Here is a 16,305-nt window from a genome sequence, read left to right on the forward strand (position 1 = left end):
TGCACAAATACCATAGCCCTGGAGCTATCATGCATGTATAGGTGCACTCTTCCTAGTCATGCCCACATTGGCAAAGGGGAAGTAATGTGTCTTTGTGCAAACCTAGATTAGAAGAGAATCAACTGTGTTGCCTAGGGAGGCAGTATAACATAGTGGTTAAAAGGTGGATTTGAAGTTGGTCAAACCTGGCTCAAAGCCTCACTCCACCATCTTGCTAGCTGAGTGACCTCCAGAGGGCCTCAATCTCTGAGACTCAGTTTTTCCATCTGTCAAATAGGAATAATAGTACATAGTATGTATATCTATCCTCCATAGATTGTTATGAAGATTTCATGAGATATTTCATGTCAAATCCCTGGCAAATAGTCTGTGCTCAGAAAAACTATTATTTTTAGGAGCCCAACGAAAATTACTTCCCCAACCTATCCAGGTGTCAGAAAGCCAACCAGTGACATTAATTCCTTTGGGTTAAACCTCTGGCAACACTTAGTTAAAAGGTAAATATCCCTAGGCATCTATCAGATTAAGCCACAATGAGTCACTAACAGCCTTTCTCTAACACACAGCTTTCTGACATGACAACAAACTGGAAATTAATATAGCACAGGACCAACAAGTTGATAAGTGCATGGCACATGCATTCACCAATCATTTATTGATTACCACAATGCCAAGCCTTGTGATTTGGAACCGACTAGCTATGTGACCTCATACAAGCTACATAATCTCTCCAAGCTTTAATTTTCTCATCTCTAAAGTCCGTAAATATTAATTGCTACTTCATTTGCCTGTCGTGAGGATTAAATGAGATATATGTGAAAATAATGTATGCCTAGTAAATAGTAAGTGTTCAATAGTTTAGAAGCTACTATAATAACAAAATAACTATGATTATTGTTATTGTTATTAAATGATGAATAAAACATACCCCTGCTTAAAGGAATTCCCTACCTTGCCTAGATCATTCAACAAATGGGCCTGCCAAGTACAAGACCCTGTTGAGTGCCCTAGTGTGGGGCAGAGTGGGGGTCTTCCAAGAAACCAGAGGACAAGACAAGGAGAAGGGGTGTCAACTGGGAAAGGAAGTGTGCTGAAAGGAAGGTGGCTAGGTGTCAGAAACAAAGAGTGCATTCTGCATGAGTCCATCCATATTAAATTCAATAACAGACAAACTAAAATATGATGACAGAAATCAAAATAGTGGTTGCCTTTGAAGGAGGAATGACAAGAAAGGAACATTAGACAATTTTCTGGGGTGATGAAAATATTCTATATCTTGATTTTGGTGCTGATTACACGGGTGTAAACATGTCTCAAAATTCATTGAGACGCAGGCCGGCCCCGTGGCTGAATGGTTAAGTTCGTGTACTCTGCTTCAGCGGCCCAGGGTTTCACTGGTTCGGATCCTGGGCGCGGACATGGCACCACTCATCAGGCTATGTTGGGGCGGCGTCCCACATGCCACAACTAGAAGGACCCACAACTAAAAATATACAACTATGTACCGGGGGTCTTTGGGGAGAATAAGGAAAAATAAAATCTTTAAAAAAAATTCATTGAGATGCATACTTAAGATTTGTGCATGTTACTGTGTATAATCTTCAATTACAAAAAAAGAAATTGGGTTCATATTATTTTTCTAAAAATTAACTCTTCTAATGTGGCCTCTGGCCAGGTCTGCCTTTCACCAATTTTCATCTGTCATCCCAGACCCTACTGACAGGGTCCAGAAAGAAGAACAGACACGTACAACTGAATTCCTTTGGACTAAATAGTGATTGCCCAAACTAAATCTGAGGTCTCTGCAGAAGGCTTCACAGCAGTTAGGCCAAGCAAGTGGCCCAATTCAGCCCAACCCTACCGCATCCCCTAGATTGTCAGCCCAAACCTTACACCAACAGAAGCCAAGGGTGCTGCCAGAGTTCAAATGAATCAGCAAGGACACCTACTACCCTCTGGCCTTTGCCTGTGGGGAAGGTCATTAGCCAGTGACACTAATGCCATTTCCATTTGGAAATCAATGCTAAAAGTAATTTCAAGGGGGCAGAGGCATAAGTAGGGCATGAGGACTGTTTTACAGTAATCTCAACATACAGTAATTGTCATTTAGGCTTAATGTGTATTACAAACCTAGATCCTTAATAAAACAGTCCTTCATATTGCCATGATGCCCCAAGAATCAAGAACTTATCTCTACTCTAATATAAAACCCCCATTTTCAGGGTTAATACCCTGGAAAACACTGCTTTAGAAAAGAATAAATGGCCGTCCAATTCAAGGAGAAATTAGACCTGCAGGCTAGAGTAGTGGCCATAATGATTACTATATACTATTTCACTTTCTTTAGGAAATTAATGCATTTACCCTGAAATCCACACCCCTAAGAAATGTTTTATCAAAATAATAGCCTTTACCAAAGTGATCCAATGCCACGTTTAAAAATGTCAGAAATCTGATTCAAGTGAGTTTGTAGAAATGGTGTATCACAAATAGATAAGCTACATTTTGAGTTGGTGAGAAGTGGTGAAGACTAAGATGAACCATATAACAAAGAACAACGAGCCTGAAATCCTCTCCTCGGCCTGTGCTGAGAAACCCTTGTGCTAACGTGCCTTCTGGATAGGGAAACGTAAATCAGTGACTGTAGACAACAATTTATGCAGGCGTTTGTCTTCTCTACTAATTGCTAAAACCATACTATGTGGCTAATCTTCACAGATTTCAAAGATCATGTTAAGCTTAACAAGGTAACAGACATGTAGGATTCTCCTCCACCTGCGGTACTTCAATTCATTTTTTTCTCCTTGAATTGTTTAATCTTGGCAATTATTTTCTATTTCTTTCAAATTTCTCAACTCCAAAAATATAAGCCATAATGAGGCAGACACTAGAAAGCCTTTTTATTGGATATATTTGAAGGCTGTTCAACACATTCCCATTCCGGTTGTTCTGTGTTGATTGTAATTCCAGAATGAGGAGTTGATTTGAACATAAAACAGCACAGCTGCAAGGAGACCTGGAATGTTAACAGTTTCATCTCCTTACTCACTGCCTCACATATCAGCCCTCCAGCTTACCACCCAAACCCTGATTCCAGTTCTCTCCCCAGTTCCAAGCCTGTTCTCAAGGCCATCATACATTTCCCTGCCCTAGGCAAGCATCTCAACCCCTTCCTTCACCCCAAAGCTCACTTTCTCCTTCTCACCCAGGCCCCAACCCACATGCATTCCCACTCCAACCTTACCCACATCTCCAGCCCAAGGAAGCATCCTAACCCCTTTTAACAATTTGAACTGTACTGGAAAGAGACTTAGAGGAAACAATACTAAGGGAGAAGATAAAGTACCCCTAGCCCATGTCCCAACTTGCTCCCGCCTCTAGCTTCAGCCTCTGCCAATAAAGAAGCTGCGCACCACTAGAAATAATAATGAAGAAGATTTGGGGGCATTGTGCACTCATTTTCTGCAGCTATCTGCCAGAACAGACTAACATTTCTGATTAGAGCTCTCCCTGGCCACACCTCCTCACCCAGGCTGTGATCACCATCTTCAGGAGAGAAGAAAATATGGGGTTTATGACCCTCCATAAAACCACTGGTCCATGATGATTTATTCACAAGGTGAAAAAACAAGTCCCTACATGAGTAATAGGTAGATTATGGTTGTTAGTTTTTAATAAGAGGTCACCAACGTCATGATTTCTTGTGGGTAAAATACCTCCAAACACCTGCTTCGCCTGGCCCAAGCCTGAGAAAGACACTTGACAGAAGCTATTACAGTAATCCACCAAGACCAAGATGATCTTTTGGAATAGCATTCAAGGTTCAAGACTCAATATGCTGGCTGACCACAATGCCCTGTCCTTGTTAGGTATGGTTAGAGAGGCTATTGGAAAAGGCCAGGAAGTGAGCACAAAATGAGCTGTGGCCATAAATGCATGTGGGCACCGCAATCCATTATAGCAACAGCTGTGCAAGTGGCTGCCTTCTTGGACTATACATGGAACTGTCGTCCATCACCAGCAGCCAGCATAAGCCCAGCCTGACACTAGCGCCAGCCATCTCAGCAAGAGAACCCACAGCCCACAAGGCCTTAAAATTTGCCTGCATGTGATGGCTCTCTGACAAGGAAAGCACAAGGAAAAAGGGTGGTTGAAAAAACACACCCATCTCCAAACAGGTAGCTACAAACCAAATGAGTTTTGAAATCAAAAAGTGGCTAGCACTTTTACTCAATCCAGAAATGATTTGGTTTTATCTGTAGCAGGCTACAGGTTTTCCAAATGCCACAGGAACATAGTTGCAGTAAACCAGACAAAGCCCTTGACTGAGTGCTTTTCCAACAGAGAACTGCTGAAAAGATCTTATGTGACAAGGTAGAGAAGAGTGAGTCAAAGCTAAGCAAGTATCTGCTTCAACAAACAAATGTTCTGCTTTTTTCTTCCCTGAAATGGAAATAAGTCCTCCTGTTCAGGAGCTGAGTGCCCCATCCTATATACACATTTACGAAGTTAAAAGTTTATGCAAAAAAAAAGTTTATGCCAAGCCTAAATAAATACACAAAAAGTGATCTGCTGCACATGAGGCCATTTTAATAGCTTTAAACAGAATCAATATCCCCTCCCTCTCAAAGGGGACAGACAATCTTGCCTGGCTACATTATTGAAAAGGTTATTGAAAAGATCACTGTCCTTCAGTGGTCTTAACCTCAAGGAATTGAAGAAAACATCATTTTAAAAGACAATCAGCAATTTATATGCTCTGCAAGCCGTATTTCATTAAGCAGCACAATTTAGCTTACCGATTACCTACTTTCTACGCTTTAAAAACTCTAGAAACACTGTATTCTATGATAATCTTCTATATAGTTATGATAGGCTGTGGGCATGAACCCCAAATGATGGGGTGGGAGGCTGAATTTCAACGAGCAGTAGGCTCTGAAAACAGATTATGAAATTCATTCAAACTGTTACTAAATTATTTGACTTGATTCAATCATTTGTCACACCACTGTTCAAAATTAAATGTGTGTATATTCAAAGTATCTATTAAATGTTCAATGCTATATCTTGCTATGCTGCAAGGAGTGTGCTCATGAGTCTGTTAGCTTAAAAAAATTTCAAAAATGACCTATATGTGGGAAATTTATAAATAACCAAACTTCATGAATATGTTCAATAAACTTTATTGGTTAAAAATATAAATATAGCTGGTATCTTTCATCTCTAACATAACAAGTTTTTAAAATTTAACCACATAAGATTTTTAACATACTTGAAAGGAGAAGATAGTAAGGACTATTAGGCATTCACTATTTTGAAAATGCTCTAAATTCAACAACCAACAGAAACGCAGAAATGGGACTCCTGCTCTTAGCAGCCATAAGATTCCCATCTCCTCAGGAAAGTAAACTCCCATCTTACAAGTTGCCTTATAAAATTTCTTTAATTTATTCTAATTACAACCATAATTCCAAATGCTAATTACACAATTCCTACAGAGAAGTATTTGGTTTCAAACGTGGTAAGTTAATCAACATAAGAAAATGTTATGACATACGCCTAGTAAAAATTTTCATTAATGAGTTACAGTAACCTGTCCTAATGTTTCCAAACTTGTTACTCCATTCTGGACAATTGCAAATTATATTCCTAAAACAGAAACTCCTTTTCTGCGAATGAATTTGGTTTCAGAGTCCTCCCAAAGGTAGCCTGAAATAGACCTTAAGTAACCACCTGATGGAAATCAGGAACCAAACTTCCAGAAACAAACTTGAAATACTCCCAGATGCAGAAGGTGAATCACTTGCCTAGATCAATTTGGTGCTACAATCTTCAATTGCATTACCTTTCTGGGCCCTCAATGGAAAACAAAACCTTTTAACGACCCTGAAGTCATTTTCTCTCATCATGTAAATGCCTGTTTAAGAGGCTCTACAATTAGGAAAGCTCTGGAAATGTGTAGCAAGAGTTCTACTTTCCAAGTGACTGTTTCAATTAATCTGTGCACCTCCAACAGCCAGCGGGTGTGAGTGGTCCGAAGAGGCTGAACTCTAGCCTTGAGCCAGGCTGGTGGCAACACTGACCGTTAGGACAACAGATCTAAACCCCCCAGAAACGTCCTGAGCCTTTCGTCAACGCTTCGCCTAGTTGGAAGAGAAACAGCTCCATTTAGAAACAAGGATAAAGGCCCTGAGCTGAAGACTTTGACAACTTTCCGCGGGGGAGGGCTGGCGCTGCCCTAGAATCTCCCGGGAAAGAAAGCTCTGAGAGATGGGGAGAGGCGAGAAGGAGGAGATGAGAAAAAGGAATAGGGAGATGAGTGGGAGGGAAGGGGGCCCCAGGGCTCAGGGAGGAATTGGGGCCCCGTGAACGAAAGCTAGGGCTCCCCCCACCGCAGCACCACTTCTGCAGCATGGACTCGGCGTGGGTCGCTGCGGTTCAGCGTGCTTGGGGCCCTCAAGGCTGGTCCAGCCCCATCCAGCGTCTGCACTGTGGCCATTCCGGACACCTGCTCCTAAGGCACCTGCCATTTCCCCACTGCTCTACCACACCCCCTCTCTGTGCCTCCCTCTGCACCCGGGTCTCCAAGAATGCTGTCTCTAGTTTACATTCCGGATCTAAGCCGGGTCTTAGCAAGGCAATGGCTAGGACTGGCGGGGGCCAGCGGGGACGCCCCTTCCTTCTTCTGAGTTCTCCCCAGCCTGAGCTCAGCTCGGCTGCGCCGCGCCAACCCGCCGGTGGGAGGCCCCAGGCCGAGAGGCGCAGTCCGGGGGACGGGCAGCGGGTGCCCCGGGCCAGGTGGCTGAACCCCAGAGAGCGGAGGGAAGGGACTGTCCCCTCCCTGGGAGGCCCGCTCCCGCTGGGCACTAGTGGCAAGGGGACAACAGCCTTTGTTCTCCGGGGGCTTGGCGAGGCTGCGCTGCTAAGGCGCAGCGCGGGCGGCGCCGGGACACCGGGATTGCTCACTTTTGCACGCGGCGTGTCGAAGGTTGCAAGCTCCTGCCTTCTCGGGGGGCAGGGGTAGAGAGTTGGGGAGTAGAGGGTGTGAGGGGGAAAAGAGCGTGGGGGGAGGGGTTTTGCTTCTCGGCCAGGCTCTTTGTTTGCATTGGGGGCGGGGAGAGAGGGTTGAAGGTGGATTCCAGCTTGGGTTCTGAGAGTGGGGCAGATTCCTGAGTATGTCACCATGTTGCACCCGCGCAGCACACATATGCACACTCGCGCACACGCACACACATGCACTCGTACAGACAGGCGGCCGGCCGGTGGCAGGCAGCGCTGTTCCCGGCGCTCCCAGCTGCAGCAGCTTCGGCTGCCCGCAGCGCCACCACGGTGCGTCCAGAGAGGGAGTGGAAGAGGCTGGAGGCACTCGCGGGGTGACAATTCCACGAGGAAGGAGGGAAAGTGGTCCAAACTCAGACCTCCCCCCAGTGGCCCCGGCACCCCCCGCCCCCTTTCTCGCCCAGAGTCGCAGAGGTCACGGGCAGCTTAGGCTCCGGGAGGGAAAAAGGGAGCCACCGGAGGGCGGCGCGCACGCGAGGGGCCAGGGAAACAAGGGAGGGGAAGCAGGCGGACTCGGCGGGCGGGCTTACCCTTAGAAGCATCTTTCTCCTCTTTGGGCTTGGTCACCTTTCCACTCATAGATCCCAGCTTGCTTGACAGGGTTCGCCCAGGAGACGGAAGTCCTCGCGGAGCGGGCCGGACTTGGGAGAGTGCTTAGGGCGGCAAGTCGCGACCGCGAGCTCCCCTTGGTGTGGCTTCGGGCGGAATCCGCTTTTCCCCACCGCTACCGCCGCCGCCGCTGCCTACGAGAGAGTGGGGAGGAAAGGAGAGGGCTGAAGGAGGAGCCGCCGCCGCCGCCGCGAGCCCGAGCGGCCGGCCGCGGGAGGAGCCGCTCGCCTAGCTCGAGAAGTGAAGAGACAAAGCGGCGCGGCGCGGCGCTCCCGCCGCGCCTGCCCACCCGCCCGCCCGCCCGCAGAGAGCCGCGCTCGCAACCCCCGGGGCCGCCGAGAGGTACGGCCCGACTCCCCGGCCCCGCCGCCGGCCTCCCGGGGCTCCGCGCGGGCCACTCGCCGGGCCGGCGCGGGCCGCGCGGGGAGTTGCCTGGGTGGGCTGCCCGCTCGCCGGCGGGCTGCTTTCCCCCGCCTCTCCCAATCCGCTGCGGGCCGCCAACTCAATCAAAATAAAACCCCGAGGAAGGTCTAAAAAAAAATCAAAACAAAGACGAAAATATTCACTTAAAAATAACGAGCCTCTCCAAAAGGGAAATGTTTGAACATGTGATGAGCAACGTGTGAGCCTGTTACACCGCAGAGCCGCGCAGCTTCTCGCCCGCGGAGAATCGAGAGGGGAGGGTCGCCTCTTTCCGTTTAATCAATTTTCAGGTTCCTATTATTTTGTCAAAGGGACGGCGAGCCGCTCGCAGGCGGAGGAGCGGGAACCGATGGCCCTTACCTGCTCTCTCTCTCCCTACACCCACACCCCCTCGGAGCTCGCCCGCTCCCTCGCTCGCGCTCTCCTTCCAAAGAACTCTCGGGTCCCAGAGAGCCGCGAACGCACCCCGCGGCGCCTTCTATATAAACGGCAAGGTGTGGGCACGCGGGGGGCGGGGGCCGGCGAGGGCGGGGCCGCACAAAGCCGCCTGCCGGCTGTAGTAAAAGGAGAGCTCGGCAGGGGCGCGCCGACGTCAGCCGCCGGTTGGCAAAACCCTGGCGAGCCCAGCGGAGAGTGGGCAAGCGTGTCGGCCGGGCGTCCCTCGGCCCCTCTGGGGCAGGCAGGGCCCGCGGGCGCCGCCAGAGCGGGCCCGCGCTGTTGGCCGCCAAGATCAAAGCCTGGCGCCCCCCGCCCCGCCCCTGTTATCCCCTCTGATCCCAGCGCCTGCCTTTCCCGCAGCGCTGCCCGGGCCCGCGCTGGTGGCCACCTACACTTTGGGGACTCCGCTGTGGGCAACTACCTGCACTGAGCGGTGGAACCTCAGTCCCGGAGTCGGCGAGTCCTCGCCTCCGGCCCGCCGCCCAAGTTGAGATAGCCAGGCTCTCCGTAAGAAGGGCGCGCTGGGATCTGGGTGTCACTAGGGCAGAGTGAAACTGACCGTGGCGGCTGCCACCTCCCACCCCCACACGCAGGCCCCTCCTCCTAGGGCTGGTCGCTCTGGTTGGCAAACTGGGCGCAAAGAGTGCCCACCGCTCAAGACGGCCAACCCCAGGCAAACGGAATGAGGCGGGACTGAGGGCGAGTGCTGGAGAGGGATAAGTGGGATGGACACGTCGCCTGGGGCACGCTAGTCACAAAACATAGGGAAGGTCCCTGAAGATTTGAAGTAGAAGGAAAACTGCTCAGAAACTGTACAAGAGGGAGTGGATGCGGAAGGAGAAGGAGCCAAGAAAAGGGAAGGGGGGACAGGGTGCCCTGGGGCGTCCTGCAAAACCCTTTCCTTCCGTGATGGCCCTTTCTGGGCGCACGATACCCGGAAGCTCGGCGCTCATTTTGAGGGACTGAGGCGGCCGCTAGCAGGACTTGGTCCTCAGAGCCGTCCATTAATCAGACCACAGGCTCCAGCCTGGCGGTGGAGACGCAGCAGTGACTCCCATGCAGAGAATCCGTTTCCCTTCGTCCCACCCAGCCTCGCCTGCTCCTTAATTCGGTTTCGTTAATGGCATTAAACCAGGCGAAGAAATTATATAGATGGATTAGTCTTACTGAATTCCAGGCAGTAACTCAATTACAAGAGCCTGCTGTGGCTTTCAAGACCAGAAGAGTGGGCTGCCCCTGCCGCCAGTCAGGGTCTAAAGGTCGGCAACCCTCTAAACTCAATTTGCCGCCTCCGTCCTCTGTCTGGGAGGAACTCCAGACCTGTTTTTCTTGTAAATAATATCTAATAATATGGAGCTTGATGACACAATGTGATTATCCAACCCAAGGTTAGACCATTAATTAATATCAGTACCCTGAGAAAGAAGGAATTTCTCTTCAAATGACCGGAATTCAAAGAGGGTGGAGACTTGGGTGGGATTAGAGGAAAGGTGGAGGGGAAGAGGGTAAAGAGTCCTCGTATAGTTTACATCCAATAATAGACATTACCGTGGAATTAGCCCCTACCCTGTGCCAAGCAGTGTGCTAAATGCTTTACATCATTAGCTTATTTCATCTTCACAACAGGCCCAGGAAATGTTGGTGCTGTTGTTATTTCCATTTTACAAATGAGAACATTGAGGCTCAGAGAGGTTAAGTAACTTGCAAGGAGATCACACAGCTTGTAAGTGGTGGAGCCTGGATTAAAAACCAGGAGAACCAGGACAGGAAACCAGGTGGGTCTGTCTTTTTAGACAATGCTATTCTATTGTATCACATGATCTCTCAGCACTCCTCTCAGCCTCCTAAAAGGAGGGGGGAAGCACGTTTTCACTGGACACTGGACGTATCTGCCAATCCTAAATTCCTAAGTCTTTTCAAAATCCCTTAACTCAGCACATTCAAACACACACACACACACACACACACACACACACACACTCCTCTCTTGTGTATACATAACATTTGCTTTGTCCACATGTCCCCAGTAAGTAACAAAACCCTCTTTTGGGAAAAGGGTCAGTCTCTGTCGTGAGCTGTTAAGCATGGTACTTATGTCCCTCCTGACTGTCTCAGCTTTCCTGCCACATTACAATTGCCAGGAAAGTTCTCTGCAGAGATAAGACCTCCCCCCTCCCATCCCAAGCTTTATCACCGATGGCACCTCCAGCAAGAGTAACTTCCAGCTGGAAGCCAGGTATGACCCTGTTCCTTGAAAGCCACTAATAGTTAACATATGACTAAACCTAGGTTAGTTGACATGGTTGAGGTGGGTTGAAGAGACATCTGCTTGGGAGTATTAGTGGAGTCTGTCTGTCAGTGAACACAAGTCAGTAAAATAACATGTGTTTCTTCACCATAAACCACCCCACAAAAGAAACAAGCAGAAGATAAAGAAAATGGATACCACATGCAAGAACAACATAGTGGTGTGTGTCCCTGTGGGGGCAAATCAATGACATGGTAAAGGCATTCATGCCAGAGACGAAGGATTATGAATATTCAAGTGCCAGGACAAGCAATCTCATCTAAACAAAGCTTGTGAAGACCCTGCTAGGGAGGTCATGGGCAGCCTCTTTTGTGAAAGGCACAGGGGCTTTCCCCTCTCCGGAGCCCTGTGAGATGTTTAATGTGAACAGAATGTTGTTGGTCCTGGTTCAGAGGAAGGCACGCTTCGGTGTCCAGGCCCCAGGCGACTGGGTGATTTGGGACGATCAGCTGGAAGATCTGACATCTGTGTGAGGGCGATCAGGGGGTGGTCTTTACTCCGCCACCAAATGCACTCAGTCTTGAAGCATGTCAGTGAAGCCCTGGCTTAGTCTGTAGCACTTCCTTTTCTCCACCCAGATCCTTCTGCCTGGTCCCACTGGGGTGGAAGTACCTTCACTTTTGAGTCTAGCAGTTTGACTACCTGATCACTTCGCCTCTGCCCTGTCGCTCTGTTAAAATGGCCTGTCCGTCCTGTCTCCGTCCTTCTTATGAGGTAGAACTCCACACGCCTGATCAATGCTGAGGCACAGGGGTTATCCTGTGTAGCCTAGTAACTTAGTCCTGGAATTAAAGCAATATTCTAAAACCAAATGCGGCATGGCCATGCCTCTAAAGAGGGCCGGGTTGTTTTCTGGAGCAAGGGGCAGAGGCTTGAGTCTTTAGGAGGAAAGTGGGAAGGTCCTGAGAGTCTTATCCTCTTGGCCCTGTCCTCCCTGGTGTCTGTTTCATGCCGGTCCCTAAATGCCTCAAGACACCAGCCTCTGGATTCCAGGTTTGCTCCTCCTCCAGCAGCTCGGAGTAATGTTTCTGGGCTCGATGCCATGCTGTTCCATTGTCTGTGCTAGAGGGTAAGGTTGGGGTGAGTAGGGGCATGGAGGACAGATACACTTAGGGCTTTTTCCTGGCAGGTTTGGACTGGCTGAGTGTAGAGCCATTGTCATCAGGCACCACCAAATTAGATGTTTTAGTGACAAGATTGCTTCTCACTGGGCCAAATGTGTTTTTCATTTGTGAAAACACTTCACAGCAGAAAGCTGGTTCAAAAGGAAGCAGCCTGGCAAAAGCTACACTTCCAGCCAGGATACTTGAGATAAAGAAAGGCCCACTGGGCCAAGATCTGGCAGTTGGAAGTCACTTTAATTTTTAAGCTCACATCTCAGCAATTTGAACTTTGAGATCCAAATGCTAGAGCTCTGAAAGGATTCATTTCTTTTTTTCTTTTTTTTGGTGAGGAAGAGTGTCCCTGAGCTAACATCTGTGCCGAACTTCCTCTATTTTGTATATGGGACGCCACCACAGGATGACTTGATGAGCAGTGTGTAGGTCCATGACTGGGATCGAACCTGTGAACCTCAGGCTGCCAAAGTGGAGTGTGCGAACTTGACTACTACACCATTGGGCCGGCCACTGAAAGGATTCGTTTCCAATTCAAATCCTACGGTGTTTATCTACATCACAATTTAAGATTGCTTTCTCTCAGAATCTCAGGTGAGTTGGTGTATTTCTGTGACATAAGAGGTAGGTAAAATAATCTCCAAAGATGGTGACTGTGGCAGTTTTAAAACGTGGCCGTTGAGAGGTGGGCACTATGACCTCTCCCCTTGATTCTGGGTGGCCTTGTAACTGCCTCAATCTATAGAGTATGGTGGAAGGGATGCTCTATTCGTTTTAGGCTAGGTTAGAAGAGGCCATGCAGCGTCTGCCTGGCCCTCTTGGGACGTTTGCTCTGGGGAAAGCCAGCCACCATACCTGAAGTCTGCCTGCCCTGAGACCACCATAGTGGAGAGTCCACGTCTAGGCTCTCCAGCTGACAGTGCTAGCTGAGCTCCAAGACACCAGCCAGCATTGATTAGCAGCCAAGCAAGAGCCCCATCTTGGATGTCCAGCCCAGCAAACTCAAAATGACTGCAGCCCCAGCTGACATCTGAGAGGAACCTTGTGAGAGATCCCCCAGTGGAGAACTATTCAGAGGAGCCCTTCTCAAATTCCTGACCCATAAAATTATGAACAAAATTAGATGCATGTTTTTAGCTGCTGCATTTTAAGGTAATAAGCTATGCAGAAATAGTAACTGGAATAGTGACCAATAATTTCTTCTACTCCCGTATGCATATGCCACTCCACCCTCTAGAGGTAATGTCCCCCTGAATCCAGGCTGGCCTCGTGACTTGTTTTTACCAATAGAATGTGCCCAAAGTGATGCTATGCCAGTTCCAGGCCTAGCCTTTAAAAGACTTGGCAACTCCACTTTCTCTCTGGGGAAAGCCGGTCACTATATTAGATGGCAGACACCTAAGACCTGTCTTATGAGGAAGCCCAAGCTGGCTATATGGAGAGGCTATGTGAAGGAGAACTGAGGAACCCAGCTGAGGGCAGGAACCAAGGCTCCAGACATATGAGCCCAGTAAAGCCATCCTAGCCAGCTCCCAGCCATTCAGGCTGCGAGGCTCCAGGCTTCACGGAGCAGAGAACAGCCACTCGTGCTGCGCCCTGTCCAAATTCCTGATCCACAGAATTGTGAGCAAAATTGTTCTTTTAAACCAATTGGTTTTGGGGTGATTTGTTACACACAGAAATAGATAACTGAAATGAGAATCCTAGAATCATTTTTGGACCAAGTCATCTCTGTTCCTTGGACTTCTATAGACCAGAATGGATCTTTAAAGTGGGGGAAAGTTATAAGACAGAGAGATGTCAATGATTTATCCAAAACAGCTTAACACTACAACCTTTCCTATCTACCCCAAACATATATGTGATTTTCTGCCTCCCTTGAAATTGAACATTTGGACCATGTAATGCGATGTTGCGATGCCTGTCAGGAATGAATATCTTTACATGTTTTCTCACTTTCTTCTCCAGCGAAGGAGGAAACAATGAGCTAGAGCTTGTTCACGGGTTCGCTCACACTCCCAAATAAGGAACATCCCTGGGCAGCATCGGCTCCCACCCACAATTCCTATCAGCCCACAGCATTCAGAATCTCCTGTGTCAAGAGGAACGGGGAATCAAAGGCGGCCTTTTCCTCACAGCATGCTCCCAATTTTCCCTACATCTGAAAAAGAGGACCTGGCCATTGTCTCCCCCAATAAATAACACACAAAAGACTTTGGCCGAGGTGAGTCTCTAGAAGATTTTCAAATCCTGCTCTTGCCTCCATTCTAGCAGTTATACTGCCAATGTGAACAGAAAACACTTCAGGCAGAAAAACTGTGTTGCTTGAAAAATTCTTGGATATAGTAGTAAGTTGTCAGCACACTTTCATTTGCCCATATCTTGACTCCTCAACGAGATTATAAGCTCCTGGATGACAAGGACTGGGTTAAACTCTTCTAAGACTAACTCCTCCCACACCCACCCATGCTTTACCTAGTGCCCAGTGCATCAAAGGCACAGTAAATAGCCTCATCATTGTAATACCATTTATTTAATTTACTGCGTTTCCTGCTTTGTGCTAAGTATTTCTCCAGATGATGCCATTTTATACTCAAACAACCTTCTGAGTTAGTGACTATTATCATCTCCGTTTTACAGATGAGGAAACAATTTCAGACAGGAAACACTTACCCAAGATCGCAGTAACAAGGTACACCCAGGACTAAGACTCAAGGAGGACCTTCTGCTTCTAAAGTTCCTGCTCTTTCTACTATGTGACACTGCATATTTTGAAAATGTTATGGAATAGTTAGTGCCTCTAAAATTTCTCTGAAGACAAAGCCAAGCATTAGAGCAAGAGCAGAGGTCTCAGGGCTTATTGGGCTTTCACTTGTTTTCTATCAGTACTTGACCCCCCATGTGGTAGACGTGGATGTGTGCTATCCAGATTCCCCTTCCAGGAAGGGCTTGCTGCCCAGCTGTGGGGAGTGTGGGCAGCCTTTAGCTGTCAGCTTTTTCGGGGTCTGCCTCAGCTGCAGAACCCTGACCTCACCTGAGGTCATATCCTCCCTGGAGCAGCCCACATCCAGCGAATGAGCAAGGCCTGGCCACTCTGGGTCAATGCAGGCTTTCTGACAGATAATACCTCACTCCAGAGCTCCCCATGGGGTGACCAAGGCCTTGCTCGGCCTGCTTAAAAGTTCAACATTATCCTCTACTCAATCCTGCCTCTTCCCCCTTCCTTTCACGGTTATTGTCCCCTAATGAACTCCTACCACAAACTCCATCTGCTTTCAGAGGTCCCAGCTTGTGACTCCTCTCTCTTTTTCTCTCCAGCCCTGTCTTACTGCCCAGGGTTTTGGTAAAGAGAGATCCTGAGACTCTTCCTCTGCCTCTAGCAGTTTAAGTGATCACTGTGTTACTAGTACCTTTTGCCTCCAACCTCCCTGTCTTCTTAGGAAGTAGCTTGGAGCCTTCTTTGGAGTGCCAGGATTTGGGGCTTGGATTTCTACCTCCCTCAGAGCCCTGAGACTCAGCTGGTACTGTACATAACTGTTGCATTTTAGGAAAAGAAGAGTAACTTGCAGGTGGTCAAGAAATACCAAACTGGGTTTCTAAAGATGAGACACTTGTACCTACACTTTCCCTCACTTCAAACTGTAACCCAGGTGGTGTGACTCGCCTGGTACAGAATGGATATGCACCTGGCACATGGTTGGAATGACTGTACCCATCACACTGCTGGTGTCACTGAACCTGCCATACTGCACTAATTGTTGCTTTTTCTAAGAGACACACCCTACTCAGTTTCCCACGTCTGGAATTCTTTATTCTTCTCCATTCCACTTCTGCCAGTGCAGCCTCCAATGCTGTTTCCTTCTTCATGTTCTCATACCCTCTCCCTCTACCAGGGTCTAGCAGGACTGTTCCCTCTTACTTTTTTCTTTATATTTATTCCACTCTGTTACATAAAGCCTCCCCCCTCCCTGGATCACCCAGCCTGCGAGGTCAGGATTTACTGTTGTCTGCTTCTGGCGAGAGCATTTCAGATCAGTGATAGGAGATTTGCCTCGACGATGCTAGGTTAGCAAAAGGGGAACCCCTTTAAGGGTCCCCACTTGCTATGGAAGGAAAGAAGCACCATTTTTCTTCTCAGTAGGCATGCACTAGAAGCACTGTCAAGGCAGCAAGATTAATGACCAAAAACAGAGGAGGCAATTAATATATGGTGCTTTATATAAACTATCATTTCATTCTTGTAACTATCCTAAAAGTTAGATATTGTCACCCTTCATTTACAAATAATAAAAAGAGCTTTAGAAAGGGCAATTTACCTGCTTAGATTCCCACAGTTAGTAAATAGCGCTAGCA

At 48.0% G+C, this 16,305-nt stretch overlaps 1 protein-coding gene across 9 annotated transcripts in view; it reads right to left on the reverse strand.

Moving 5' to 3' along the window:
• Nucleotides 1–16,305, reverse strand: part of FGF13 (fibroblast growth factor 13) — a 488,885-nt gene that overhangs the window by 457,777 nt on the left and 14,803 nt on the right. For 3 of the 9 annotated variants that reach the window (XM_023634065.2, XM_023634068.2, XM_070258070.1), the window contains exon 2: nucleotides 7,590–7,802. In XM_023634065.2, the coding sequence (XP_023489833.1) occupies nucleotides 7,590–7,638 (49 nt within the window). In that variant the 5' untranslated portion in view covers nucleotides 7,639–7,802. Of the gene's footprint in view, nucleotides 1–7,589; nucleotides 7,803–8,234; nucleotides 8,621–8,950; nucleotides 9,455–16,305 lie in introns of those variants that run through there. The other 6 variants (XM_070258073.1, XM_023634066.2, XM_023634067.2 and 3 more) reach the window with 6 other exon arrangements.

Source organism: Equus caballus, chromosome X (assembly GCF_041296265.1).
Source record: "Equus caballus isolate H_3958 breed thoroughbred chromosome X, TB-T2T, whole genome shotgun sequence".
Lineage (NCBI taxonomy): Eukaryota > Metazoa > Chordata > Mammalia > Perissodactyla > Equidae > Equus > Equus caballus.